This window comes from Calypte anna, chromosome 15, assembly GCF_003957555.1.
Source record: "Calypte anna isolate BGI_N300 chromosome 15, bCalAnn1_v1.p, whole genome shotgun sequence".
Classification (NCBI taxonomy): Eukaryota; Metazoa; Chordata; class Aves; order Apodiformes; family Trochilidae; genus Calypte; species Calypte anna.
The window spans coordinates 1,810,463-1,838,408 of record NC_044261.1 but is presented as its reverse complement, the minus strand read 5'-3'; the positions used below and the strand labels follow the sequence as shown (position 1 = coordinate 1,838,408).

At 42.6% G+C, this 27,946-nt stretch overlaps 1 protein-coding gene across 9 annotated transcripts in view; it reads right to left on the bottom strand.

The window, feature by feature from the left end:
* Positions 1 to 3,446: 3,446 nt before the first annotated feature.
* ATXN2 (ataxin 2) overlaps positions 3,447 to 27,946 on the bottom strand; it is a 51,396-nt gene continuing 26,896 nt past the window's right edge. For 3 of the 9 annotated variants that reach the window (XM_030460245.1, XM_030460253.1, XM_030460249.1), the window contains 14 exons: positions 26,967 to 27,155; positions 26,121 to 26,228; positions 25,119 to 25,189; positions 24,077 to 24,384; positions 23,550 to 23,613; positions 23,283 to 23,435; positions 22,586 to 22,652; positions 20,448 to 20,632; positions 19,704 to 19,836; positions 15,332 to 15,385; positions 9,807 to 9,952; positions 8,565 to 8,792; positions 4,966 to 5,134; positions 3,447 to 4,099 (listed from right to left, as the gene is read on the bottom strand). In XM_030460245.1, the coding sequence (XP_030316105.1) occupies positions 4,071 to 4,099; positions 4,966 to 5,134; positions 8,565 to 8,792; positions 9,807 to 9,952; positions 15,332 to 15,385; positions 19,704 to 19,836; positions 20,448 to 20,632; positions 22,586 to 22,652; positions 23,283 to 23,435; positions 23,550 to 23,613; positions 24,077 to 24,384; positions 25,119 to 25,189; positions 26,121 to 26,228; positions 26,967 to 27,155 (1,904 nt within the window). In that variant the 3' untranslated portion in view covers positions 3,447 to 4,070. Of the gene's footprint in view, positions 4,100 to 4,205; positions 5,135 to 8,564; positions 8,793 to 9,806; positions 9,953 to 15,331; positions 15,386 to 19,703; positions 19,837 to 20,447; positions 20,633 to 22,585; positions 22,653 to 23,282; positions 23,436 to 23,549; positions 23,614 to 24,076; positions 24,385 to 25,118; positions 25,190 to 26,120; positions 26,229 to 26,966; positions 27,156 to 27,946 lie in introns of those variants that run through there. The other 6 variants (XM_030460247.1, XM_030460250.1, XM_030460248.1 and 3 more) reach the window with 4 other exon arrangements.

Sequence of the window (27,946 nt, the reverse complement as noted above, 5' to 3'; positions counted from 1 at the left end):
GAGAAACTTTGGATTTGTAGTTGGTGCCTCTTCATCTTTTGCCTCAGCTCTCTCTGGGTTGTCTTCCTTTTTCCCCCCACCCCCTTTTCTTTAAAGCAACTTGGAAGTGGGTGCATGGGGAGCAATCCTGTATTCCAGGAGGGCTCAGGGGTTCTGGCACACCCCAGCACAGATTCACTCTTGAAACCAGAGCACTAAGAGCAAATTGCACCACTCGGTCACATCTCCAGCACTGCCAAACCCAGCGATGCTGCTGGAGAAACAAAGCCAACCCTGTCCTTGGCTGGAGCTCCCTGCCCGGATCCACAGCCCATTTTTTTTTTTTTTCCCCTTTTTTTTTTTTTCCCTTTTTTTTTTTTTTTCTTTTTTTTTTTTTCCTTTTTTTTTTTTCCACAAAGGGTGCACCCAGCAGCAGGAGCAGATTGCCGGGGCTGGGGTGTGCCAGGCAAGTCAGTTCCCTTGTTCCCTTCAGTGCTAATAACTCCCCGTGGTTTTTTTCATTTCTAGGGCTGAAGAAGGGGAGGGGAGGAAGCACAGCAGAAGTTTTTGGCTCCTTTGCCTGCTTGGTGCACAGTGCCCAGAGCACACACCCCTTGGAAAACACTTGCACATGCTAAATCATGTTCAAATGCTGATTTTTTTTTTTTTTCTTTTTTTAAATCTGCTGAGCTCCAGGTGGCCACATTCATAAGGGGTTGTGTGGTTTGGGGTTTTTTTGGTTTTTTCTTTTTCCCCAGAAGATGTGGTGGGCTCACCTGATTCACCCTCAGAGCATCAGGAAAGAGCAGGCTGGGCTGAGGGATGGTTGAGGACAGCCCTGTTCAGATAAATCTGCTGCTGCTGGGGTGTGTTTGAGCATCAACAACTAAACATGCACATCCCTGGGGCACATTTAACCTGCAGGGGGGTTCTCCAGAGCTGAAATTGCTGGGCTTGAGTAGCAAAACTTGTGTTGAGTTCAGCATCGCCCCAGCAGCTGCTTCCCACCCATGGAACAAAACTCCAGTGGCTGTGAACTCCCCACTAGACAGAGGTTCAAGTCACTGGGATTAGCTAATAGGGTTGGTTCCATCTCAAAACTTCCCCAGGGGCAGTCGGGCCCTCCAGCTCCACCATCTCCCCACCTTGGTGCTCTGTGGACCTCCTGTGGTCCCAGCCCAGCTGCATCAGGACCTGGGCTTTTCTGGGGGGGCTATTTCCCTATTTCCCCAGCTCCTGAAGGGCTGAATTAGAAATCTCATTTTTCCTAGAAAGCCTCTGGTTTATGCTCCTTACCTCTGCTCCTGCCAGCAGCCATTATCCAGGTTCTCCTCTTTATTTCAGCAGTGGGCAAAGAGCACGAAGCCATCCTAGCACATGGAATGTAAGAAAGCTGAAGGAATCTTTACATTCTTCTAAATTTGAGGGATGAAAAGTGCCTAGGACTTGGCAGGTTTCCTTCCCCAGCCTCCAGGGGCTTTTATTGGCCTTTCTGAAGTGTCATATCTTGAGTTTGGGGCAGGGGAAAGCCACGGGGAGAACTGTGAGGGGTTCCTAGAGCTGCAATAAAGTCAGATGTGGCCACCAAGGTCTCATCTTGTGCCTTAGCCCTGGAGAGGGGCACAAGCCACACGAGTTTGGAGCCAGCAGAGCAAAACCTTGACCCGACCAGCAGTGACTCTCAGTGCCTTCTCCCCATCACCGCTGATGCAGCCCCCACGCTGTGGGGAGAGCCCACATCTCAGCCAGGTACTCAGGGCAGTTTTTGGCAATAAAGACAAAAAACCAGGCAGTGCCTTCACTTCTTGTGGCAGTAGGGACCTGGCTTAATGCATAGCTTAAGGCTTGGGTTCAACCCAAGCTTCTCCCCCCCGTCCCCATCTCTATTGTTTTGCTGACAGCCCCTCCTTAGCAGTGGCCTCTGTGTCCTCCTGGGTGATGGGTTCTGAAGAAGTTCCTGCCATGAAGCATTATCTAACCTCTTCACCCATCCCTCCCTCCCTCCTGCATCCCAACCCCAAGGTCACCAAACACTGACACCCCCTGTGCCTCCCCCGTGGTTTCCCAGCAGAATATTTTTGGGAAAAGCTCTGAGGAAGAGATCCAGGTCCAAGGGGGAGGCCAAAGCTTCTCATTTCTCCAGCTCTGGACCACAGAACACGGCTGGCACCCACCCAACGTTGTTTGACTCAATCTCAAGCCTTGAAACCTTGACTTAAAGAGGGTTTCAAGTTTTAATTAATTGAAGCTTGTTCCAGACCCAGCCTCGGGCAGCACCTGGGGAGGTGGCTGTGCCTTCCCTAAGCCTCCAGCAGGATGATGAACACCAAGACTTTGTGCATCGATTTCTGAAGTTCTACTTTTCACCTGCACAGAAGTTCCTTCTTGTATAGTAGGGTTTTTCTATGTATTGTTTCTGTATGTACTGTACGAGTAACTTATTCTTTAATAATGCAATTTTACCATAATATTAAATAAATAAATGAACAAACAAACACAACCTGCTCTCTTAATAAAATCGGTTTTTTAAAACTTGTTTTCTCACTTCCAAGGTGAGGATGGTGCCTGGATGCTGTCATTTTAACATCTAGGGGATGCTCAAAGACAGACACCCTCCCTCAGAAGTGAAAAGCAAGCCAACAAGCCTGGGGGAGAACTCATCCTAAGACTCCTTTAAGGTGTCCAGCCCCAAGTCACCACCTCTGTGACAGTTTCATGCTCACCCACCTGGCAGGATTCAAGACAGAAGCTGCAGCATTTTGGGTTTTCCACCCTGGGATGTAGCACACCCCCCAGTTCACTGCTCCTACCTCTGCACTGCAGCTCCAGTAGAACCCAGTTGATCCAGCAGCATCCCTTGGTTACCCAGAGCAGGGTACAGACAGCGAGGACCTCCAGAGCTCTGCAAAACCACCCTGTACCTTGCTGAAGGGTCTGTTGGGGAGGCTTGGAGATGAGGAAGAGTTTACAGAGTGGTCAGGAATTGGAAGAGGCTTCCCCACGTGGACACTGCACTTCAGGACGTGGTTTAGTTGGGGTTGGGTTGATGACCTTAAAGGTCTTTTCCAACCTTACTGATTTTACAGCCAACTGCCTTCTTTTCCCCTTTTCCCCATCCTTTCCCACTCATTTCACTCAGAATCATCACTTCCTTCACCAGCAGCACCACATCTTCCAGAGTTCCATCACCTTAAGCCTTGGGGCATCTTTGGTGCCACCACCCAGGAAAGCAGGAGGCTGAGGCCCCAGAGAATCCATCCCAAGACAGGAAAGGCTTTAAAACCTCAAAACCTCCCGTTTTTGTGCCCCTAAAAGTCACCCACAAGGGCTTTGGTTTGGTGGTGGGGAGCACAGCCCCAGCCCAGCAGCAGCACCCAAGCAAAGCTCACCTGGCACACGCTGGCTCCAATCTGGATGGGAAGCTGGAGAGAGAGAGTGGTCAAACAAAGACACAGGCACTAAGTGGGTCAGTTTTTAAAACTTTTTTTATTTTTTAATTTTTTTTTTAAGTTTTTATTTTATATTATCTACAAAGTAAAAGTTTTCTTAACTTAAAAGTTACATCACTGTCTCACGATAGTGATTATCTCATCAAACGTGATTTATAAATAATAATTCATCAGTTTGACGATTAGAATTTTTTTTTTTTTTTTACTGAACCTGTTTCAAGTTTAGTTAGAAGTAAAAGGGATCTCCAAGTCTTGATTTTTAGTGATAATAGCAGCAAGAATCACTCTTGTTACTTCTTTTGCTAGCTGATGAGTTCATAACTTTGAAGGGTCATTAAAAAATAAATAACTTCCAGTTTTCAGCAAGCAGAGTTGGGGCACTTGCAGGACTCAGATACAGTGCATGGAATTATGGAATAGCCCACAAGTTCCTAAATGCCTCTACTCAGTCCGAATCTCTCCCACTGCAAGATGAACTGTTAGCATTCCTAGTGGATGTTACAAGAAATCAATTTTTTTTTTTTTTTTTAAACAAAATAAAATGAAATTCTAGTTTTCTGTGCTTCCAGTTGGCAGAAGCAGTAGAAGGAGGGTATTTGGCCTACAAAAGGTATCCAGCCTTTCAGTTATTCCAGATGAGCCTTACAACTGCTGTTGGTGGTGGGCTTGTACTGTAAAAAAAAAGTTCAAATGTAAATAATAAATTGGCAAGCCACACAACAGTTTGCTAGTAAAGTGGTCACAGGACAACTACCGAGCTGAACTTCTTTATTTTTCTCTTTTTTTTCCTTTTATTTATTTTTTTTTTCCAATGTACAAAACAAAACCCTGCCCATCAAGATGTCCTTTGGATGTTTTGGGGTTTTTTTTTTTTGTTTTTCCCATAGCTAAACCCTCAGAAAGCAGCCTTGTTCTGCTCACACATTCCCCAAGAAACAAAACCAGGTATCTAGTTCACTACCAAAGCCTCGAGGCTGTTTGGAAACATAAAGAAACCTACGTCAGGTTAAATTTAAAGCAGAAAGAAGTCACACAGCACCTAGTTTCCCCAAAAAGTAAAGCTGCAGAACGTTACTCTTGAATTCAAAAGATTTAGACTTCAGTTCTCATTTTACTTCAGTGAGTAGAAGTCTACCAGCAACAGGCACCTACCCCCAGGCAACACTTCCACTCCTCCAGACCCATCGCTTTCCGATTTAATAAAACCCCCAGATCATTATAAAGCAGGCTACACACACTCCATCCCCCACGGCAAAAAAAAAACCCTGGAAGCTCACAGTCCCGCAGTGCCAGTGTCTGCAGTTTTCTCTCCTTCAGCTCAAAAGAGAAGCAAAACCTTGGCTAAAATCAACCACACCTCACCCCGGGGCCGGCCGAGCGCAGCGCCCGTCACCCTGACCGAGGACATCGCCATTTTGTGGGTTTGATTTCTTAGTATTATTTTGGTTCTTTTCCCCAAATCTGGTTCATCAAACAGTTCTCCCTACTCCGACCTGGCTCAGTTAAGGTGCAGGTCTCCCGGGCACACACTCCTCACCTGAAGGGTGCGTCATATAGGGGAAATGTGTTGTTGTCGAGACTGGAATGGGCTGTAGTGCACTTTGAGCGATGGCGGCTTGGGGACCACCAGGTGGCTGTGTCGTCATTAGCATCATTGGAGCATGGGCAGTTGGGTGAGAAGGAACCATTCCTGACTGTACATGAGCCTGAAACAAAGAGCTCTTTAGTATAATGGTCACAAGGAGGCATCACTCCTGGCCACATGACTTGTCAAAAGTTTGGTTGTTCTCCAGCCGTTACCGGTAAATCCGGAGATTTTTTTACTCCGTTTTTAACTAGGGGAGGGATTAAGTCAGATCTTTTAACACACACACAAAAAAAATAATAACTAAAAAAAAATATTTAAAAAAAGGGCTCAAATCCTTACGGCTGGCTCGGAGTCACACTCTCAGTTTTAGCCAGTTGGATGGGGAGAAACCGCCAGCATTAAGTGGTGGGATACTTAAAAAAGAAAAAAAAAACAACAAGAAAAACCCACTTCAGCAACAAATCTTTAAAACATTACTGGATCAAAGCACCTCCTGTGCAGAGAGTGCAGACAGGAGCTTCTCACGCACTGGGAGGCTGCCATCCCTTCCCCAGCTGCTCCTTACACAACTCCAAATTCTTTCATGGTTCCCTGCCCTACAAACTGCTCTCTCCAGTGACCCGTGCCCACGTTCTCGTTCATCTCAGCAGTCCCTCTGAGATGAGTGATTTCATCCTTTTACACTCCCGGGTCAGCTTTGTTCTGGTTCCAGTTAAGCTCATCACAGTTAAGGTCCTTGTGCAATCTAAGCAATCATAGTTAAATCCCAGTGGAAAAAAAAAAAAAAAAGGAGATTAATCTCTGCCATGGCTGATCACCTTCTGGCAGACAAGTTCAGTAACTTGTCAGTTGGCTTCTTTAGCTCAGAGCAGTTCATGTCTCTAGAGGTCATCACTTTTTTTTTTTTTTTTTTTTGGTTTAAAAAGCCAGCAAACACACTAGGTTCTTAAAAGCACAAAACATTAAGGAACTCTTAAGAGCTCTCAGCGGGTTTCTCTTGAAAAAAAAAAAAAACCAAACCAAACCAAACAACCACCAAAAAAAACCAACAAAACACTTGAATCTAAGGTTTGCTTTGTCCTTCTACCATATCCCATTAACAGAGACAGATAGCAAATAGTGGCTACAATTTTATTTCTTAAAGACAAAAGGGTTACTTGAAACTCATCACAGACATTCCTCAAACTCTTTATCAGACTTGCACTGTATTAGTAGCACTCAAGAAGCCTTTAAAGGAAGGAACTGCAATTCAAATCTCACTCTTGCTCTAAAAAAAGGCTTAGAAGATAAGGCTGTGAAACAGAAATACCTCTCAGGATCAGCACCATTTTTGCTTTGACAAACATGCTATTATAGCAGCCATCATTCTAAAGCAGCTATCCATATAGCAGCTGGATTCAGTACACACACTGGATCAAAAAATTTCTGCTGTGGCTGAAATGTTTTTGCAAATTGGCAGCTGACAGTACTCTGTAATGAAATTTTAAGTACTGTTCCTCAGGTGAGGTATCTAACAGCTCAAGATTCATCTGATAACCTAAAGGGAAATTTGACTGATCCCCTGCGTGAGCCTGTCTGCATTTCCTACTGCATGGTATCTCAGAATGGTGTTCAGAGGTTGGAAATGAGGCTGCTAAGAAACTATGAAATCCAGTGATTAGTTTCCTCACGCTGGAATAATTACATGCATTGGAAATTTCTTACAGAACTGTAGTTATTCCTTCATTAGAGATTTTGGAGGGAACTACTTCATTTTGAAGTTAGTTTGGTGTAAATATCATGGATTACAGATTGGAGTTTTCATCTGAAGAAAAACTGGAGCAGAGGAGACTGCCTAAGTCCAAAAAAATCACAGGTAAGGCAGGCTCTGCCTGTGACTGCTCAAGAATCCTGACTGAGTCAGTCCTAACTAGAAGCTGCATCTTTTTTTTTTATTTTTATTTTTAGATTTATTAATTTAAGTGCTTGGCACACAGAAAGGAAGGCAATGGTCGCATCCTCCAGCACAGGCAGGGCCTGGCCATGACCTGGACAGCACAGCTCAAGTAGAGTTTGACTTTTCATCTGACCTTGAACCAAACATGCTTTGAGACCTGGCACTGAACGTGCCACTAACTCAGGAGCTTCCTGCAAGACCCTTTGGAAGGGCTGCACACAGGACACCCCCAGAAGCTCTCCAACCTTAGCATTCACACCAGGGCCACCACACCAGAGAGGAGCAAATCTCTTGTTCCTGGCAGAAAGCAGAGCCTGGGAGGAACATGGCAAGATGCCACAGTGGTTGTCAAAGTTGGGACATCCTCTCCTTATCCTCCCCACAGTATAAAAGCAAAGAAATTAAAAGCCTATTGGAATAAAAAAGCTAAAAGCTCAACAGCAGTAAAACAATTCCTAAATAACTAGTAATTAATTGGTTTAACTGACTGTCCCAGGGAGCAATGATTTTAACAGAATTCTGCAAGGGACTGGACTAACCTCTGTAATTACAGTTAGTCATGATAGCTCAAACTCCTGTTTACCTGTGTGAGAAGGTGTAAGCCAGACACCAAGAAGAAATTGTGCAAGGCTAATTACTGATTAATTGTCTGTTCCTTGACAAAAGCACACTAAACCCAGGAGATTCAGCAAACAGAAAATCTTTCTAATGCTGCTTTACGCAGAGCTCTTAATCAATCATGTGCTTCCCTTCCCAAATCCTTTTTTTTTTTTTTTTCAGTGAGTCAACAACAAGAGAGCAGTGAAGAGAAGTGGGTTTCTGATCCTGAAGCAAGGACTGTTGTTAAGTTGCCCAAAAATCCCCAGGCATCTCCTGAAGAAGCAGCTTGCTCAGAACCAGACCCATACACACACACACAGCCACACACACACACACACAATTTTCTTTCAGCAAGGATTGTCTTGCAGTCATCTGAACCCAACCTCTCCCATCTCCCATGGCAGTGCCTTGCTACTCCCTAGTTTATCCTGTGTAATATCCTTTATTTGGATGTCCTTGTAGAAATTTGACTACAATGCAGAGTCTAAAACTGCCACCAAAAGCAGCAATTCAGCCTTCCTCCACTCAGCTCTCACCTCCAACCTTTCTGTATGCCAGCTCTTCCTGTGATCATGCAGTGAACCTGAGTAGTGAACTGATTTGATTGAGAAATAGCCTAAAAAGGGGGGGCAGGGGAGGTACACTTCAGCTGAATCATGTTCCCAGTCTGGTTTGCTGCATGGCCAAATAGTTCTGTGAGCAGAATGGTGGGGAGGGACAAAGGATGGGAGCCGGGGAGAGGGAAGAGAGCTCAATTTCTTTCAGTAGCAGTGCCACCTTAAGATGTCTTCATTAAACTACAGTTGTAGATGCACTGGGTGTTGGAAGCTGGGGTTGAAATATCTTGTCAAATTCTAAATAAAACAATGTACAGACAAGAAACCTAAATAACACAACCAGGTAGTCTGTGCTGAGAGGTGACAGAATGGAAATCACTTCAGCGGGCCCGACTTGTCCTAACTTTGTGGCATTAAGACATTTAAGTCTTGGAAGGTTGTTAAACTGTGTTTACCTGGGGGACATGGGCCATGTGTGGCGGATTGGTATATGCAGGTTGAACATGGGAGGGATGAATGGTGAAGACTGTTTGTTGTGCTGTAGGAAAACTATTTTGTGGAGACTGCGTGTTGGAGCCTGGCGTCATGGAAGGTGGGGTTGGAGCTAGACCTGCGTGGTAAATCGCCGACTGCTGCTGGGGGTTTGCCAGGTGGAGTGCCTGAGCAGCCTGGTGCTGATGATGCTGCCAAAAACAGAACAAAAAAACAAAAAAACAAAAAAACAAAACAAAGATCACTTAGGTTAGGGTGCAGAAGTGAGGCGCGTTTACTCTGTAAGCCAAGCGTAAGTTTGCAAAGCTACTCCCAACTGGGACTCTTTCAAGTGGCAAGAGGATTACCACATCTGTGGGCATAAGGAAAGTCATTTCAAATCCAACCAGGCTCATCTCCTTCCACTAAAAAATCATGTGAGAAGGAGCCTGGAAGCATGGGGCAGGATGTACTTCACCAGAGATTCTGTGTGAATACAGATTTTTCACTCTGAGGACAGACATGGGAATGGCCTCCCAGGGGAAGTGGTGGATTCCCCCACTTTGGAAAGTTTTAAGTCTGAGCTTGACAGGGTGCTGGGACACCTCATATAAACAATAATATTAGGAGGACTGGACCAGGTGATTCTTGAGGTCCCTCACATTCTGTGATTCCATGGTTACCAGTTGGTAACTAAATCAGCAGCACTACCAGGAGGCCTCTTTTGTTTTCAGCTGCTTCTCTAGGACAAAATACAACCAAAGGCTTCTCAATGTTCATCTGCTATTTCCAGTTGCAACTCCACTCATACTAAAGCTCTGACAAAATTATGATCCTTAACTGTCACACAGGAACAAGCTGCAGCTCATCCCCTGTGAGGAGAGAACTGAACAGCAGGACTCCACTGCTGGTCCTGCCAGGAGGGACTGCCACAAGTTTTCCTGCTGCTTTATCTGACAAAATGTCTTGAATCTAACACCTGTGAGTCCCAACCATATCAAGCAAGTTACACAGCTCTACCTCCTTCCTTCCAAAAACCAGATGGGAATCTAAACAACTGCACATCACCTGCCACAGGCAGTTTGTTTGGGCAACTGCTTCACTTTACCCTTTTTCCTCTCGAGGCAATCAATAAATTCATGACAAGCATCAGACTGAGGAAACCTTTCAGCAGAGCACAATAAATACACTGGGAAGACATTCCCCCCCCCTCTGAGTCCTGTTACCTGCACGGGGCTAGGAGCAGGGTGGCTTCCAGCATGTTGGCTTTGCTGCTGGCCAGTGGGTGTAGCAGAAGGCTGAGGATGCGGAGGATGCGGATGCAGGGTAGCATTAGGGTGGGCATACTGCTGAGCAAGTGAGCCAGTGGAAACTAGGATGAAAAAGAAGAACATTAAACAACAGATAGAGAACATCCACCTCAGCAAGTCACCATCTGCACTTGGAAGATTTTGCTACGTCTCAAACATACTGTAAGCACATCCCCCCCTTCTAAAGAAAAAATAATAATTAAAATCTTGCGAAGAGCTGAATTATCTTACCTTGCTTTTGTGTGGTTTGGTTTTGCAGGAAAGTCTATAAACAACCATAATTAGACAGTTCATCTTCCCTAGTTTGACAATGTAACAGATACTACATAGAACAAGCAGCATTTCATCTTTTGTTTTGTCAAACAGACCAGTTTAAAACAGCAAATTTCTTATTTTTCATACAATTTAGGTTTTTTTCCTGAAATACACTTGGTGTTACAAGCCATTTTTATTTCCACCATCCAAAAAATTCTTTGGCCTTATACCTGGCTAACCTCACCATGCTACTCTTCTGGAAATTGCTCACAGTCCAGTCAGTGTAAAGCACACACACTGCATCTCTGCTGGAGAGCTGGAGGGACACATGGAATACACAGAACAGCTGAGAAAACTGAGGCTGCTTGAGCAGCAAATTTTTGCTGAAGTCAAGTTATCTTGTACTAAAATAAACCATCTTTCCTCTCCCCTCCAGAGTCTTTTCTGGATTCTTTCTGTGAGCTTCTCAACAGTGCCATGAAATTTCTTAATTCCTTGGAACAGTAGCAAATAAGGTACAAAATTCCAAAAAAAAAAAAAAAGGAACAAACTTCACAAAACTTTCACACCAGTGAAAACTCTTCTGTTGCTACAGTGACACCAGTCTCCAACACCAAACCAGTATCAACAAGTCCCTCCTTGAGGAGTCCTGCCTTGTTCTGCTTCAAAATGGGCCACACTAAAGCAATTTTTTTTTCCTTTTGAGGGAATCCAAGACATCATGAAAAGCCATAATGAGAGCAAGCCTTCCTCTTTAGACACAAAGCATGCAACCAAAAAGCAAAACCCTATGAAAATGAAGATGCTTTGCCTATTCCCCTCTATTGCTTTTAAAACTTGTTCAACAACCAGTCCACAATTTGAAACTACACCTCTACCAGTGTCAACGTGCTCAACCCTGACCAGTGTCACAATGTGCCAAGACCCAGGCTAGTTCTGCTGACAGCCATGCTAAAAGACCAACAGTGGAAGTAAACTATCAACTTGCACCTGAATCTGTTCCCCACAACCCTTCCTTATTTGCTCTGGTTCCTTTTTGTCCTCCTGACAAGGTAATTACTGCTTACTAGCTCTCAGGTTACAGCTTTTTTCAATGGGGTTTGTGTTACACGAGGACTCCATGGCCAATGATGTGCTTGTCTGCAACATCTTTACAAGTGATGGGGTTTCTGGTGGTTGTTTTCCTGCCCTTAATAAACAAACCTGAAAAGGAAGGCAGGGGGTAAAACCTGGAGTGCAACTGTGAAGCTGCAAGCACCTGCTCCATGGATTCAGGGCTGAGTTGTGCTCCTGTGAGTAAAACCTGCAGCTTTGGAGCTGCCCTGAGCTGGGCTCTGAGTTCACAAACACACAGAACTGCCTGAAAGGACAGAAAGGCTGAAAGACAAGATGGGTGGAGAAAACAGACAGAAACGTAGCTGCATCTGAAAGCACAAAACCAGTCAGCAAAAGTCTCAAAGGGACAGCAGCCCCACTGTGCTCCATTTGCCAGCCCTGACACACCACTGCCCTGTGCCAGTGCTTCTTTTCAGGCACTCTGCTTTGGTAGAAAGCTGAAAATACTAATTCTGAAATATTCAGACTCACTAGAATACAGATAAATAGTATTTTTTTTTGTCCAGCTGAGCTACTTCTCCCCTGTAAAGGCCACTCTGAAGGTCTCTCCTTTATAAACCAGCTGCCTAGCTCATTTAACTTAAGCCCACCCTGCTGCCTTGGAAGCTCCATTAAACCTTCTCTGAGCAATGATCCAACGGGGATGAGAGCTACAGTTTCAGGCTATTGATGCACATGAACTTCATCCACATCTGTAACCCTCAATTCTTGCAGTTTTGATCCTCTCTTACTCCTGCATGAGCAGGTAGGTGTCCTGAGGCATGGATGTACAACTGTACTCCTATCCTGTCAGCATTTTACTGACAGAGGTTCTGAAAACACCTTGGTATGTCTTGTCCATATCTGCTCCAACACTTTGTTATCCTTTCAAATGCAAGTCTTTTTTTATTTTTTTCATATCACTACCAAAATGTACTTTGCAGCAGCATCTCAACCATGTTTTTACTGGACTTTGAATGGCAGCTCCCTCTTACAAGGACTCCATGAAAATTATCAATGGGAACATTGATCATTTTTACAGTAGGAACTTTACAGTTTCTTCCAGTAGGAAAACTTCTCAACCTCCTTATTATACAACCCTCTGAAGAAGGCCAGAAGTTATTATCTCTGTCAGAGTAAAAGAAATAAATGCAGAGAGGGAGAAACTTCTTTGCCAAAGGGCATTTTACCAGAAATCCTCCTCAGCCACAGAGCTGGCACGCCTGCCTACAAATGAACTTCAGCTCCATTCAGAGAGAGGTTTTAAAACGTGTATGAAAATTAATTCCAAGTTGTAAGATATTCAAGGCTTCCCACATCCTGCCACATTATTTTAAGAGCCCCCGAAATAATGTGGCCCTCCCTCAAACCATTCCTGCAATTCATCTTTCATTTCTTTATAGCCCAGAGAATAATAAACCAAGTTATTCCGAAGCAGATCCATTATACAGAAAAACTTCACAATGAAGAATTTCTCTCTTGAAGAAACCAGTTAAACTGAGGAACAGTACCCTGAAGAGCAGATACAGAAGAGGGGGGGAGGATTAAGTTTTTCTCATAGTAGCAGTTCTTCCATAACCTAATCTCTTTGATCCATAGCTTTGCATTTAAAGCACCACATTCTTTATACTGAAGAATTCTCTATTTGCCTGGCTTCTCCTCTCCCCTATTTTGTCTTTAAAAAATTCCTCTAATAAGCTCTACAAATTTGGTTAAAACTAGTTCAGCTGCTGCTGCAAATTATGTTTCAATAGTAATATTAAAAGTGTCTTTCAAAAACCATGATGTGGACACTTCTCTAAATCCTGTACCAATACTGCATACAAGTCCAGAATGGTTCAGGATGGGTGGCACCAAGTCTGAAACACATCCAATCTTTGTTAGCTCAAACCTAGAGTTCAAACTTCAGTCTCAAAATGTAAAAAAAAAAGGTTTTCCATGCTTAGCTAGTGCAATTAATAGTTCCCAACAAAAGCAATGAAATCTAGGAGACCAGCAAGCCTGTGAAAGAGGCCCTGCAAAACAGCCTTGAGAAACTCACCTGCTTAGCCACAACTAAAGCACTTTGACTGTGACTTTTTGTCAAGAATTTTTGCCTGCTCACTACATGTATAAAAGAGCAAATAAGACAGGAGATGGGGAGGAAAAATAATCACCAGCTATCCAACATTTCCCCCCCACTGTCAGAACTTTGGGAGATTTTCCAAACGGCCACCTAGTATCCCAGGAAAGTGCTGAGAAAGCTCTAGGAAAGGACACAAGTCTGCCAGCCCCTTGCTGCAAGCAACCTCAGCTCATTCCAGTACAAACAGAGTTTTTCTCACCCCTTATGTTCCTCTGTCCAAGAAATACTCCCTGGGCTCATGAAATTCTCCCTGGGCTCACCCTGCTTTACTTCAGCATCTTTTTCATCAGGTTGTTTTGGACTACTGAACTGCACTGACCTTGCAGGGGTAACAGGGTGAAGAGAAGTGATTCAGCAATGAAGTGAGCAAAAAGATCAGATGGATTGTGTTACTGAACCCAGCTCTACAAAAGTGCAACCCATTTTCTGAGAGGTGAATAAATGAGTTGTCAGCCACCAAACCTGCAGAGCTGAAATTAGAAGGAGGTCAAAGCAGCAGAAATCAAGCAGAACTCTCAGCTACAAGGGTATATGCAAAAAAAAAAACCCATATAATGTAATTCTGTCTTTTCCCCTGGTAGGGATTTCAATGCTGCCAATGGTGGTCATCGTTGGTCACTGTCCAAAGCTGCACTGAAGAGCCTATTTTCAAGAACTGACCAGTGAACAAACTTCAAAAGTATTGCCAGACCCAGTAAGATGGTGAGGATAACTACATTTAAAAGACCTGAATGGTAGGAAGCAAAGAAATAGCAAATGTTTCTTTTATAATACAAACATTTCAAGAAAGGCATTTTACACAGGTAGGGTGGACTTCACTTAACAGATTATCCACCAAAGGAACGAGCTGATCAGTGTTATTTCAGTGCACCAAACCAAGAGGCATGAAAAGAGGACAGGGCAGCACCCTACAGCACCAGCTCATGCAGAACCATTTCTGAACGAGGAACACAGGCAGCCTGCTCCAGAAGAGATTTTTGGAGAACAAGTGGTGTTTCTCCCATCCCTCTTGCATGAGCTAACTCAGAAAAACCCCAGGAGAGTGCCTGCCATGGGCTGCAGGGACCATGGGCTGACAGCCACAGCAACTGCAGGACAGGAGCACCTTGAAGAACACCCTGAAACTGCAGTTCCCCTTTCCCATGTCCTGGGTGACAACTACAGCTCATCCTGCTCCTTCCCCCCCACAAACCAGCTTCCTCTGATTGCTGTAAACACCAAAACAGAGGGCAGGAATTTGTAGCTATCCACCTTGTCCTGTACACACACAGAGCCCTAGTCTGTGTCTGCTGCTGTGTGCTGAGAACATCAGCCCCTCTCCCACCACTTGTGCTGCTGGAGGTCACCAGTAACACCACAGAGGAGCACTGGGGCCAGAGAACCTCACTGGTGATGTCCTGCTAAGGAGGAAGCAACCAAAGGTACAGCAAGGAGCCCTCTCCTATAGGGTCACTCTACAGCAGTGACACCTGCACTCCTCTGGTGACACCGAGGTGACACTCAGCTGCTCTTACTCCACCCAGGAGCTCAGAACCTGAGCCACAGGTTTTTACAGACAGGGGGCACGTGATATTTCCCCTTTTAGGAAGCAGATCAATTTGGCAAATTTAAAAAACCTCTTTGGGGCATGAAAGAAAAGGAGTGGGGCAGCTCACCTAGGTGTTAAGCAGAAGCTATCCACATGCAGCACTCACTTCTGGCAGCAGATGGAAAGACTGGCTAGTAAAGTTGAGAGATTTTTTTCAGCATGCAAAACACATTTTTGAAGACTGACAAATCAGCTTCCTGTGGTCATATAAATCTGTTCAACAGCTTCATTCTGATGGAAAGGAACCTTCCTGCCTTTTCCACATAGTGGTTTGGTGCAAGGAAACTTGTTCCCTCAACACGTCCCATTCCTTTAACATCTGTTCTTTAGAAAGTGCTTTTCTGTACAATCAAAATTAGTACAAAAAACCCAACTCACTGGCAAAGTAGAAAGAAGGGCCTGTCTCCTTGCTGTATGGTATTTTGGGACATGCTGAATTTGGGAAATAGAAAGGTGAATTAGCCTCTTGCCACGTGCATGCTTCCCGTCTTCTGGAAAGGTCAGCATCATATATATTTTTTTAATTTTTTTTAATATATATATATATATAAATATTGTAGAACCATGCATATATTTTTATTTACTTAGGTGCTACTAGAGCTGGATATTTAATTTTACAAATGAGTGGAGATGAAACAACACCAGTCTCAGGTAAGCCTTCCTTCTAAACTGTGACACTGAGGTCTTCAGTTCTTAACATGAAAACAAACTTTATGTCAATTAATTGTCTCTTACAGTCCACTGTAATAAGAAGGTTAAAAAGAAATTATGTTAAACCAGAAATTGGCCCTTTGCTTTTTCAGCTCTATCACTGTCATTCTTAACAAGTTCCAAGACACCTTTGGTGACTGGTTCACTCTTATTCCCTGGAGAATCCTCTGAAGTTTATATTATATCCACCATTGTACTATCAGGGTAATAGAATTTACTCTACTGCTGAGACAGAAACCAGATAAAGTTAGAGACAACACCAGACCAGTAAAACATATGCAGAAGGGGAGAAGGGAAGGGAGAATGGGGACAGGAACGACAGCACAAAAAACAGAGGAAATGCATCCGTATAAAACCAAGGTCTGGTTTTACACAAGTTTGGTTTTAAACACAAAAGTGAAGTTGTTTTGTTTTGTTTTTTTCTGAGGGCTCCAGTTATCTGCAAACACAAGCAGTTCAGCTGCACAGCAAAAAACTATCAGCAGGTCATTGTCACAGGAGTGAACATATCCACCCTCGACTTGGAGCACCCAGTTTTCTACTGATGGCACAAGGCAACTTTAGGTCTTTGTGAGACACAAACCAAGCACTCCAACTGCAAACCACGGCCAGCAAACTCTCCCAGCCCAGTGCCACGGGTACCAGGGAGGTGACACGGAGCCCCAGCTTGCCAGGGAAACCAAGGTGGGTTCAGCAGGGTAAAAGCAACAACTCCAGGTAGGTGTGTGTGGCAGCTAAAGGTGGGTGTGCTGCAGTGCCTGCATTTCAGACTCTCCTTGAGGACATCTAAATGGACCAGGTCTCCAGAAGGTATGAGCTGAAGTGGGTAACGAGACATTTTTTACTCTCCTGGCTGGTAGATGGGAAGATTAAGTTGCTTCAACATTGTCCTTCCCGACTGCTTTTTTGAGGGTAAAAAACCCCCAGTGGTTTACACACTGCTCCATCACGTCTAGAAGGGTCTAGAGGTGCCCAGGCAGCTCAGCTGCTCTGCTTCTCTTGAGCTCTTGGCAACAGCAGGTTGGGAAACAGAGGCAGGACACTGTAGACTGGCATGGAAATCCCAAGAGTGCAGAAATATCCCATTCAACAGACAAAAAATATTTCTCTTTAAAATGGAAGAGTGCTTATCAGCAAGTGGAGGTCACCGTGTGTATTTGGGATTCAGCTATCTCTTCAGGAGACAGGAAGGGACACAAAACCCAAACTTTTGGCAGTAAGGGCACTTAAGAGATCAACAGGAACATCTCTTCACTGGCAGGCAGTTACTACTTGCCACAGACTCTCACAACTTGTCTCAAATCATTAGTGAAGAGGGGAGTTTCACCAGAAAACACTTCACACCTTAAGAAAACTTCATAAGCAGTGCCCCCCAACCCCCACATCTCAGCATGGTTCTCCTTGCAGACTTCTTCTCTCTACCACATATGTGGGGGGAAAAAATAATTGAGTGAATTTTGCAAGAATTATCCCAAAGAAAGCACAAGGACCTCGAAGGATAAAAGGGCAGTAGAGCCCACTGAATCCTGCTACTAATGGAGGGGAAAAAAAAATTAAAATGAAATAGTATATGCTTTCCAAAAAATTAAGACAGCATTTTAAAGAGCCAAAAGGAAATCTGACAACTTGAGCAAGTGCTCCAGCAATCAGGAGCAGCAGTGGTGGTTGTTTCTCAGCAAGCTGTTATTCTGTACTTTCAGATAAGTTTTAAGAGAGGAGCAGAATCAAAGTGCGTTGATATATTTGGTTCAAAGATACTGTGGGTAAACTTAAGGTTCCCAAAATACAGAAATTTAAGTTATGGATACTTTCTCAGAGTCACTCAATCAGATGTGAATGATTCCAGCATGTTGTTCTTTACTCCATAAGCAGCTTCTATTTATCACCTCAGGCATTTCTATGGTTTTCCCAAGTGTTCCCACGTGGATAAATGGAAGCTGAAGTGAACACGTTACAGATGGACACATTTTCAGGACACACAATCTGTCTAGGCAAGGTCTTTAAGTCCTCAGCATGTGGAAAACTTGCAAAAATCTGAATTGAGATAGTGCTAGTGCTGCACTTGTATCAGAAGTCATCTCATGTGTAGCCTACTGCAAACTGTGCAGGTTCAGGGTACATTTGAGCCAACTCATGGTCACTAGGCATTAAACACATCTGAACATGGCAAGAACATACTCTTTAAAAAAAGGTCTCATATAGAATTTATGATCCAGCTGGGTTGGATGGTTTCAGTAACAAGAATTTCAAGCACTTCATCATTTACTGGGAAGGCAGGAGAGTACTTAGAAGAGTCACCAAGCAGCTACTTGAAAGGGCACAGGAGGACATGCAATTTCTGTTAAATAGGTGCTCTGGGAAAATTAGTATTTAATTACATGGCGGAAAATACCAAAGAATTCTCAGTTTTGACCCAACTTAGTTGTTTGCACTGGTAGGCAGTCACAGACCTACAGCAGATAAGCTAAAAAACCAACACAAAATGAGATCTAACAGTTGTAAGTTAAAGTTATCAGTGAAAAAACTATACAGACATCTGATCAAAGCCAGCCAAGGGAACGGGCCAGTACTTCAGTGCTGTAGAGCCCACTGGTTACAGAAGATAAGGATGGTGCACAATGGGAGATTGCTAGGAAGTCACATGCAACCATTCTGGATCAAATCTTGGATTATCTCGTGTTTGGTTTTATTTTAATTAGGATTTGAGAGGAGATTTTTCACCAATAAAGGTCTGAAAGCCTTTGATCGTTCACTTTATGGGAATTCTATTTCCTCTGATGAAACAGCAAACAGAAAATCTGTTTACAGGGACACCTCAAGCACAAGAGTTGAAAAGATCAAAGTAATACAATTAGCAAGGACCTGTGAGAGAAAAGACTTAATCTCTACAAGTAACTTTCACTTCAGCTTCAGCACCAATGAGCTGAAATGTTCTTCTTCCAAGTGTCAAAAAAGGTTTCTCTCTATTACTTTTGCTTCTTAGCTCTGTTACCACACGACTGCAGAGATCTGACAGGATGTTTTCAGATGGGTAAGACACAGACTTTGGAAAATCAGAGTTAATTTCACACTAAACTTCAGATTCTTAAGCCTTTTAAGCTTTTGTGACACATCAGGGACTTCCATTAAGCAGCAGTGTAAAACTAGGCACCGGAAAACATACAAAGATGTCTAAAGGTACAGAAAATCTTTTATTAGAATCTAAGTCAATAATATATGTGACCCAGTAAAAGTCTTCCTCAGATACTGTAACAAGTATTGAAATGCCACGTTTTCAAGAGACCATCTGCTGTTTTGACATTTTATGACAATTTCCAAGCCATCTAGCAACCTTGGTTCTACCTCTTTCATGTGTTGCAATGAGATTTTTTTCCCTCTGAATTGGGCATTGGTTTATCATACATTTATAAAGTTCTTTCACATTTTAATCTGTAACAAGGTAACCCACATTTTCAGCACTTCACTGTAAGGGAAATACTCCCATCTGATAATGCTGGAGACTAATTGTCAAAGTCAGAGCAATACATGAGCTGTTCCATATACTTCTTCTTGACTTACCAAAAAAGAAAGGTAAGCAACACAGGTTTTATTTTGCTTTAAACAGCAGTGTTCATACTGTTAATAAATGCTAGTAGTATCATAAAGACAGCATTTCACTAGTTGTCAGAACTAAAGTCAAGTTTGGAAACTGAGGTCATAGCCTTGCAATAAAACAAGTCCTAATTATAATCAAGAAACAATCAAGGGATGTTGTGTCAAAAGCATCAAGAGAACTCGAACAAACTTCTTTCAGCAGATATTCTTTAGCAGCTCCCAGGTTGAAATTTCATCTTGGTCACTGGCATCATACTGAAAATCAGCAAACTTGAGTTTTCATTTTAACCAGGTGGCTCAGTTTTCATCATCTCACACAAAATAATCAACCACACCTAGGGGTGGAATCTGAATGATACCCATGGCTGAAGCTCGAGACTAAACACATCCCTGGCACAATGTAAACCGACTTAAAAAGTTACATATAACACAAAACGTTTCCTACCATACATAGCATGCGTCTGTTCATGCGCACCATACTGTGTTGCAGAGGAAGATACTAAACCAGGCTGTGCGTGTGCTGGTGGTGCCATCATCCTAGCGTTGCCCTGTATTACAGGGCTATAAACATGAGGATGCTGCAGTTCAACAGAAAGAAGAAAAAGAGACAGTTAATTGGGAGGCTGTTACAATGAAACCAGTGTCAGCTAAACCAGAATTATGTGCTCAGAAACAGCCTTGCTAAAACCCAGAGCAATCTCCAGGTTTCTTGCTATGGCAAGGATTTTAATTGTTTTTACAAATTTAAGGACATTTTAATTTTTAAGGGTGTTTTCTGCAGAGGGATAGAAACTGGCAAAAAACACTGGTCTATCTTTTTTGCCTAATAGTAAGCTTATGTATGTAATTATATATTTATCCTATTACATATGTATATTTAAAAGCCTTTGAAGTAAGAAGAGTACACCAAACAGTTGAGTTTTAGAACACATTAAGCAGATGTCCTGACCATGACCTGAAAGGAATTCTTCAAAGAGCTAAAAAGGCAGTATTAATAATAAATGCCAACTTCTAAACTGACCTCAAAATTTTTTACAGGCTTGGCAGCACATTACAACAGCACCAAGCACGCTCCAGAACACAGGAACTGTTCAGAGCAGCTTCTTAAAGCTGAAGACAAGGGAGCATTTAGGACTGAGCCATTAAATAACATCTTTTGACTCAGCAGGCATGCTAAAAGGACTCTTACCTGAGACTGGTAGTGTGGCACATGCTGCACAAGAGGCTGATTAGGAAACTGTTGGGGACTATATGCAACATATTGTGTTGAGTAAGCAGGTGGTGTAGCTACAATTGGAGGGCCTGCTGCTGAGGCAGGATGCATCATGGTGCTCTGATGATGTTGGTCTTGCCGTTGCTGTGGCATATTTGGTACTAGAAAAGCAAAGAGTGCCTCATGTTAGAAGGACAGGACAAAGAAAGATTGCTCTGCCTGAAAGTTTTGCCTTTCCCAAGTCCCTGTGACCAAGCAGAATATCCTCACCCCTCACCTCTAAGCAGGTATTTGAGCTCTATCAAAAAGGAACAGCATGAAAAGGAGTTCCTCCAAGAAACATCTGAATTTCATCACTGCTTCTGAGCTACGTCTATGGCCAAAAAACCCAGGCCTGCTTTTTTTTGTGGAAGAAGGAAGAAAGGTGGAGGAAGAGAAAAGCTGACAAGAATCAGTAACTGAAGAGAGAGGTTGTATCAGGACACCTGCATTCATCAGATGTGATCCTGTCCCCCTCCAAAGGCTTAATTCACCCTCTATTGGAACTACTCAGCAACTGTTCCATCAACTGGAAAGCTGATTTAAAATGATTTGGTTTTATGGCTGAGGAGAGCAGAATAAAGGTCTCCATGCAGCTGCAGTTTGAGGTATTCGCATCTTTTCAGCTCTGTGCTACCCCTCAGGACAGCAGAAAGCAACTTCTCAGTCACAGACAACACTGAAAGGGACAAGCCAACCTAGGAAAAGAGGAGCAGCAATAATCAGAGGGGAGAAAGATGAAGAGAGCAGAGAACTGCAGTGTGGGACTACCTGAGCTACCCTGGGAAGACACCCACCCCAAGCACAGCAGCAAGGCACTGGGAACAAACTCATCCAGCCCATTAGGGCATGGGAGCTCAGGGTGAGCTCCAGGGGATACAAGCAGTAACTGCAGCATCTCCAGCACCTTTAAACTCCACTGTACTGTGGGCAGACCCCTTGGAGAGGGGAAAGGAAGGCAATGTTGAAGCTATCAGTGAATTCACCCTGTGGTGATTGCATTTGCACTGCAAATCAGCAACAGAAAAAAGTAAACACAGGATGCAACTTGCAACAGCATGGAGGGCACTGAACTTTAACCCATGTGGCTCCTTCAGGGCTATTGCTGCAGAAATTAAACCTAAAGAAAGAGTTCATAACAGGAGAGTGGCCTCACACAGCAAGCAAGTACACAGCAACAGATTTCTGATTAAAACAAGCAGTGCTATCAACCAACCAATCTTATGGGGCAGGCCATAGTCAAGTTAGTGTGTTTTAAACCAGAAAGACATTGAAGGTTTTTGTCCTCCCTACATTCAGAAAGGCTACTTGTTTATTTCCAAACAGCAGAACTGCTCTTCTAAACAGTTTCTTCCTCCAGTGACTGGAGCTGCAGCACTGGAACCTATCATCAGGAACCACTGTACCAAACTGCAAGAAAGCAGGCACTGTGTAGAATTAGAGCATTATCTGAAAGATGACTATAAAAACAAGACCATCATTTTTCTGCTCCTTCACTGCACTGCTGAGCAGAGAGCAGATCTTGCCTGCTAGCTCTCATCCCACAGCCACAGGTGTCACTTGTTAAAAACACAGTGGTGTTGGTCCAGCTGTTCAGTTGCTGCTGCAGAAGGAATGCAAAAGAACAGGAACCCACAGGAAGTGCTTTCCAGAAGAGCAGCACAGGATACTATTTCTCACAAAACAGCAATTTTGCTTCTTAACAAAAAAATTTTTTAAAAATCCATTAAGGCAGGGTTTGGGGCTCTGCTGTAAACCAGCACAGAAAGTTCTCTTTGAATTAACCTGTAATATTTATGAAACACAGGAGCTGATCAGCTTACCCAAGATTCCAAGATTTTCCCACTTGTCAAATCAGATTCCAAGGCAAGCAACTCCCCAGACTCAAAATTATGTTTTGGCTGAATTAGTTTGTCTAGAAAGGCATTAATCTTCCCACTTCCTTCCCTTTATTAAAACTAGCATTTAAATGCCAACCCAAAACAAAGTTACATGGATTAGAAAATGACAGAAAGATTTGTTATTTATTCATGCTACATGCAGACTAAGAACCGAACAGGCAGTATTATTCTCACCTTTACCTGCTCTATATGTCTTGGCTTGGTTCACTGGCATGGGTGTCATGGGAATAGGATACAAAGGCTGCAAAAGAAGAAGTTGAAGCTATGATATTCCTTTTAAAAAACCAATTGTGTGGCTGGGTGGGGGCCCCACTCAGCTTTGATGTGTTTTACTTTGTTATGCTACGTGGTTTAGTGAACTCTGCCTAACCTATGATATTTTCTTGGATGACTCTGATTCAAAGTCTGCACATACAAACAACTAAGACCATATGGTTTCCAAGAACCAGTCAAGTGATGATACTACTGCTACTTCAAGCAATGTACTAAGCTTTTTAAAAGTTAGATTTGAAATTCTAGTAAAATCTACGATGACCAGAAACCAGTGGGACAGAGCTGGAAGCAAAGGACAAAGATAGAGCTGCTCGAAACTGAGAGTGGGACTATGCTGGGAGGACTGGAAGTCTGCACTTATTAATAACAAAAATGAGTAATAGCTGCTGGAATTTACAAGTGTTTGAGACTATTAGGTCATCTAGGTTGAGGGCCCACTGGGAAAAGACAGCTAAAACTTAACAAAACTGCAATTGTGCCCATATTTACAAGAATAACACAAGCTGTACCACTTCACTGCCTGTGATGTCCTAAGTGCTCAAAGTGCTGACAATCACCTCAACAGTGTTAACAAGTCTGCAGCATAAGCTGCTCTTACCTGCACGCCTGGACTCACTGGAACTGGGTACATCATATTTGGTGCAAAACAAACAGGCTGAGTGTACACTGGGGTTGGCTGCTGATGGCCCACCATGGAGGGGCTGGGCTGAGCTTGAGGGCGAGGGGAGGTTGGAGTAGTAGAAGGTTTAGGCTAGAGAGAGAGTTCAGCAATGCACATGGCAAGATTAGCTTGATTATCCTCCAACTAAAGGGTTTGTTTATAAAGATCTACTCAAAAGCAGTATTAAAATATCAAATAACTCACCTGAGCAAAAGACCGAGGGTTGAATTCTTTTGCGTTGGGATTAAGTGTTGATTTTCTAACTTGCCTAAACATAAAGAACACAAAATGACATTCAGTGTGACTCTTTCCCAAGCCTATCTGCAGAACTCCCTAACAATTAAAAATTGAAAGAGAAGAAATCCCCCAGTCTCATCTGTGAGTCACATTTTTGGGAACTCAAACAACACACTGCATGCAAAAAGCTGCTCTTACTGACAGGACTCTCACTGTATTTATCCATGGAACAGTTTTCCTGCTGTTGATACTGTGGCTCACAGGAGCCAGGAAAACATTTAAATAAGCATTTCAGTATGGACTGGGCAACAGCAGGACCAGAGCTCTATATGCAGCTCTGCCACTGACTCAGGAGATGATTTTAACCTGTTATCTCTGTGGAACAGAAAGAACTTTATCAACAGTTAAGATATAACTCATTCAGAACAGGTTTTCCTACAAATGGCTAAAAGCTAAAAGCAGATGTGCTTATTCTAAAAGACATAATTACTCACTCAGAAGTATCTTTCTTCTCCTCTTTATCCTCTTTATCTTGTTTACTTCCAGGCCCAGATGTCTGTACACCTTGTGAAGTTACCTCAGGCCCTCGTTTTTGCTCAGAACTACTGCTTATTGAAGGAGAAATACTTGGACTATTGGGTTTGCTACTGCCTCCATTAGAGTTAGTATTACTGCCAGTTTCTATGATAGATTCTTTAGGGCTTGCTTCTGTCTTCTCTTTAACTACATCTCTTGTTTTTTCACCTTCTCGGGTTTTGTTTAGCAGCTGATCCACTGCATCTGAAGAAGGACTTGACTGTAACTGAAAAAAAAAAAAACCCAAGGAATATATTCAGCAAATTCATCCACACAATTAGGGAGAGACAACCTCATGCTATCAATAGGCACAGAGTAAAATACTGCCCTGTGAGCCTCAATCATCTGGAAAGGCCCTTTTAAAACATACATTTCCATTTCTACTAGAAAAGAAATCTATAAACACTGACAATGTTTCAGTCTATACTATGAAGAAGCTTCTCAGAGGCTCAGATGACCCATATGTTGATTAGGAAGTGACAGGAACACTTCAAGACAACTCTTTGTACACATCTCACTGTGTGATTTAACAGCAGCACTTCAAAAGCTGACTTAATTTAATAAACCATTAGAAGCAGCAATTAAGTAATACGACTTCACCTCCAATTTTCCCCAGCAACACCCTTTAATTTTGAATTTAATTTTGAAGCAGCTAACAGCTCTTCCATATGGAGTTTAAATGTGATAACTATTTGCACCTAATGATCAAACAGGTTTCAAGTGCTATTTTCAGTGTCCAGTCAATATGCACATTTACACATATTAGGCAAGAGTACTAGCAAGAGTTGGCATTGATTTTGTAGTATCTAGCATGATTTTTTATAGATATTTTCATAAATTAAGCTGGAGGGGCAAGGACCTCTTTTGCTGCTATCACATGCAATGTATTCAATTTATTAAAATTATCTGCACACACACAACAACTGTGATACCTTTAAGTTAACATACAAAGAAACTTACCCTAAAGTCATTCTTAAATTTCTTTAAATCATCAATCTGTTTTCTATGTTCTGAAACAATTGGAGATACACCTGCCAAACAGAAGACCAACATTGTCCAAGCATTTCTAATACAAGTTTCCTACACATTGCACATCTAAAACTGAACCACAGTGATACCATTTCCTCTGTAATCTGCTGTAATTCCATCAACTACGTGTATGAGCACAGAAAATACTCTGGGAAAGCAGGGCATTACATAACTGACATATCTATAGTTCTAACACATCACACCAAGGCAGAAGCCCTGAGGTGCAGGGACTGCAGAACTCAGCTCAACACAAAGAGGCAAGAAAAAAAAAATCCTCAAAAAAAGAAAAGGAGGACCAAAAAAAAACAAACCCCTCAGCATTTCAAGACAGAGAAATTCAAGGTGAAACACTGATGGAGGTTAGGTTGATGGTTAGACTTGATGATCTCAAAGGTCTTTTCCAACCTAAATAATTTAATGATTTTAAGTTCAATGAAAAGATTTTTTTTTTTGAGAAATGAATGACAAAGCAATGCTGCAGAGAAAGTCAAATTTAAGGGACAATAGGAAGAAGCACAGCTACAAAAAAACTGTGCTGACCACGATGCTCCATAGTATTGTGAGCATGGCTCTAAGCAGAAATACCCATTCAGTCCAAAGAGAGGTAAAAAAACAGCTTTGTGAGCAGGAAAAAAACAAAAGAAGAAGAAAAAAGAGAAAAAATAAAAAAGAGAAAAATAAAAACATGTGAAAAGAGATCACACCATCCACATGAGCACCTCCACACTTTGTGTTCATGAAATGAGTCAAGAACAACATTTAAAAGTGTAGCCTTGCCACTTCACAACTGCATGACCAAATTTCTGCTGCAGAATAGGCAAGGCAGTGCCACAAAGTCTTCCTTAAAAGGTTAAGTAAAGCAACCAAAACAGCAGGTTTAGTGCTTGGAATTCCTACATTGCTCAGATATATACAAAAGCTTTTGATACAAACCTTTGCTTTCAGGTTTAGGAAAACTAGGAGAAGTCTCACTTGGCTTTATATTCTCCTTGCTTCCAGTTGCAGAATTTTGCCTCTGGTCCTGAAGCCTGGTATCTTTAGCTAGAAAAGAAATTGCCAAAGTTATTCCCTTACACGCAGCTCAAACTTAACAAAGAGAGATGGGGAGATAGAAAAAGAAGACAGATTTAACCACATTTAGCTTACAAAAAACCAACCCCATGTTACACATTTTCTATTTAGGGCCTGGAGGGTTATTCCTGCCCTCTCCTCACCTTACTTAGACCAAATAAGAAAGACCCAGTCAAACACAGCCCTCACTTCATACACAGAACCTTAACTAGGCTGAAAAAATTATAAACAAATTAATATTAGGCCAATATATACATCTATATAAAGCAAATTAATTTTCAGTCCAAGCTCTTCATACAGAATGGGACAAAGATTTAAGAGTTCTAAAGACATTTAACTGTGCTCTTGAATGTTGGGTTTTTTTCCTCTTTCTTTCACTATGGTCAAAACAGCCTTTGAAACCAGTGGCCAGCATTTATTTAAATTAGAAAATAGCTAGGAATTCAGTTTGGAAAAATCTGCAACTAAGTTAAACACCTATAAACCCATATTCCTTACAGGGCAGAGGAAATGAAGCATACACACTTATCAAAAAGCCTCTCTTCCAGCCTGAGTTTAAAGAAAGCATTGTAAGAAAAAGGGAAACTCATTACACAGTAAAATTAAACACAAGGGAAGTTTCCCCATCATTTAGGGAACACCTTTGCTCTTCTCCAGGTATATTCCTTGTCAGGAATTAGTGACAGGGAGGTAACCAGGGGCATTTACCTTCACTGGAAGGGGTAACTGCTCTGTTGGATGCAGGGCTGGCAGGTGTTGGAGAGGCAGCTGGGACAGGCATGGCAACAGATTCAGCAGGAATTGTACCAGGCTGAGGAGAAGGCAGAGCTGGGCCTGTGGGAGTGCTGCTCTGCCTTGGAGACCTAGGTCTGTGTGTTTTAGGGGACAATCTTGGAACTAGAAACAAAGAGGAGAAAAAAGAATTACAGGATAAGTCTCCTCCACCTGTTCAGCATTTTGCTTATTTTTATAACTACTAAAAAACATGCTTTAAATTACTTAGTGGAACATTATATAGTAACTGAAAACCTGTTTACCTGTCAGGTACATCTCCTAGTTCTTTACAATGCAGGATTTCAGCTAAGTGGGGCCATTTTTCTGTAGATTGTCCCCCTAACATGTATTCCTGCCCTGCAATCCCACCATGAAACTGCAATGTGCTCCCCAACCCCCAGCAGTACAACTACAGCAGCTTACACTAACACAGTTTTCAGGCAGAACAGAAAAAGGTGGTCAGATCTCCATGGAAAGAGATGCAAAATATTTTTTAAAGGGCTGAAAAACCAAGATCCATTTTACAGCATCCTCTTTTGGAGGTTTGCCAGCTGGGAAAAAACCAACATATCCTATTGGAAGGAGATTATTTGATGCATTTTGCTCCTGTGTTAAAGCAGCAAAGTGATATAAATATTCTTTAAATTGTAAAGTTGCACCTCCTGCTTCCTGCTCATCCCATTGTAGCTATTTAGTTACTTTATTATTTATATCAACTTCCAGTGAGCAAGGAGAAAGAGAGGTAAGCAGCTTCACAGTCTTACTTGCAGGTTAATAATATACAAAGTGGTGGGTGGGGAGGGAAGATGAATCAGAGATAATGCCAGAACTCAAGAGTTTCCATCTTTTTCACAAGGCAACAGGTCTATGGGGGGCTAATTCATACCTTCTTCCTGAAAATTCCCATCCCACTG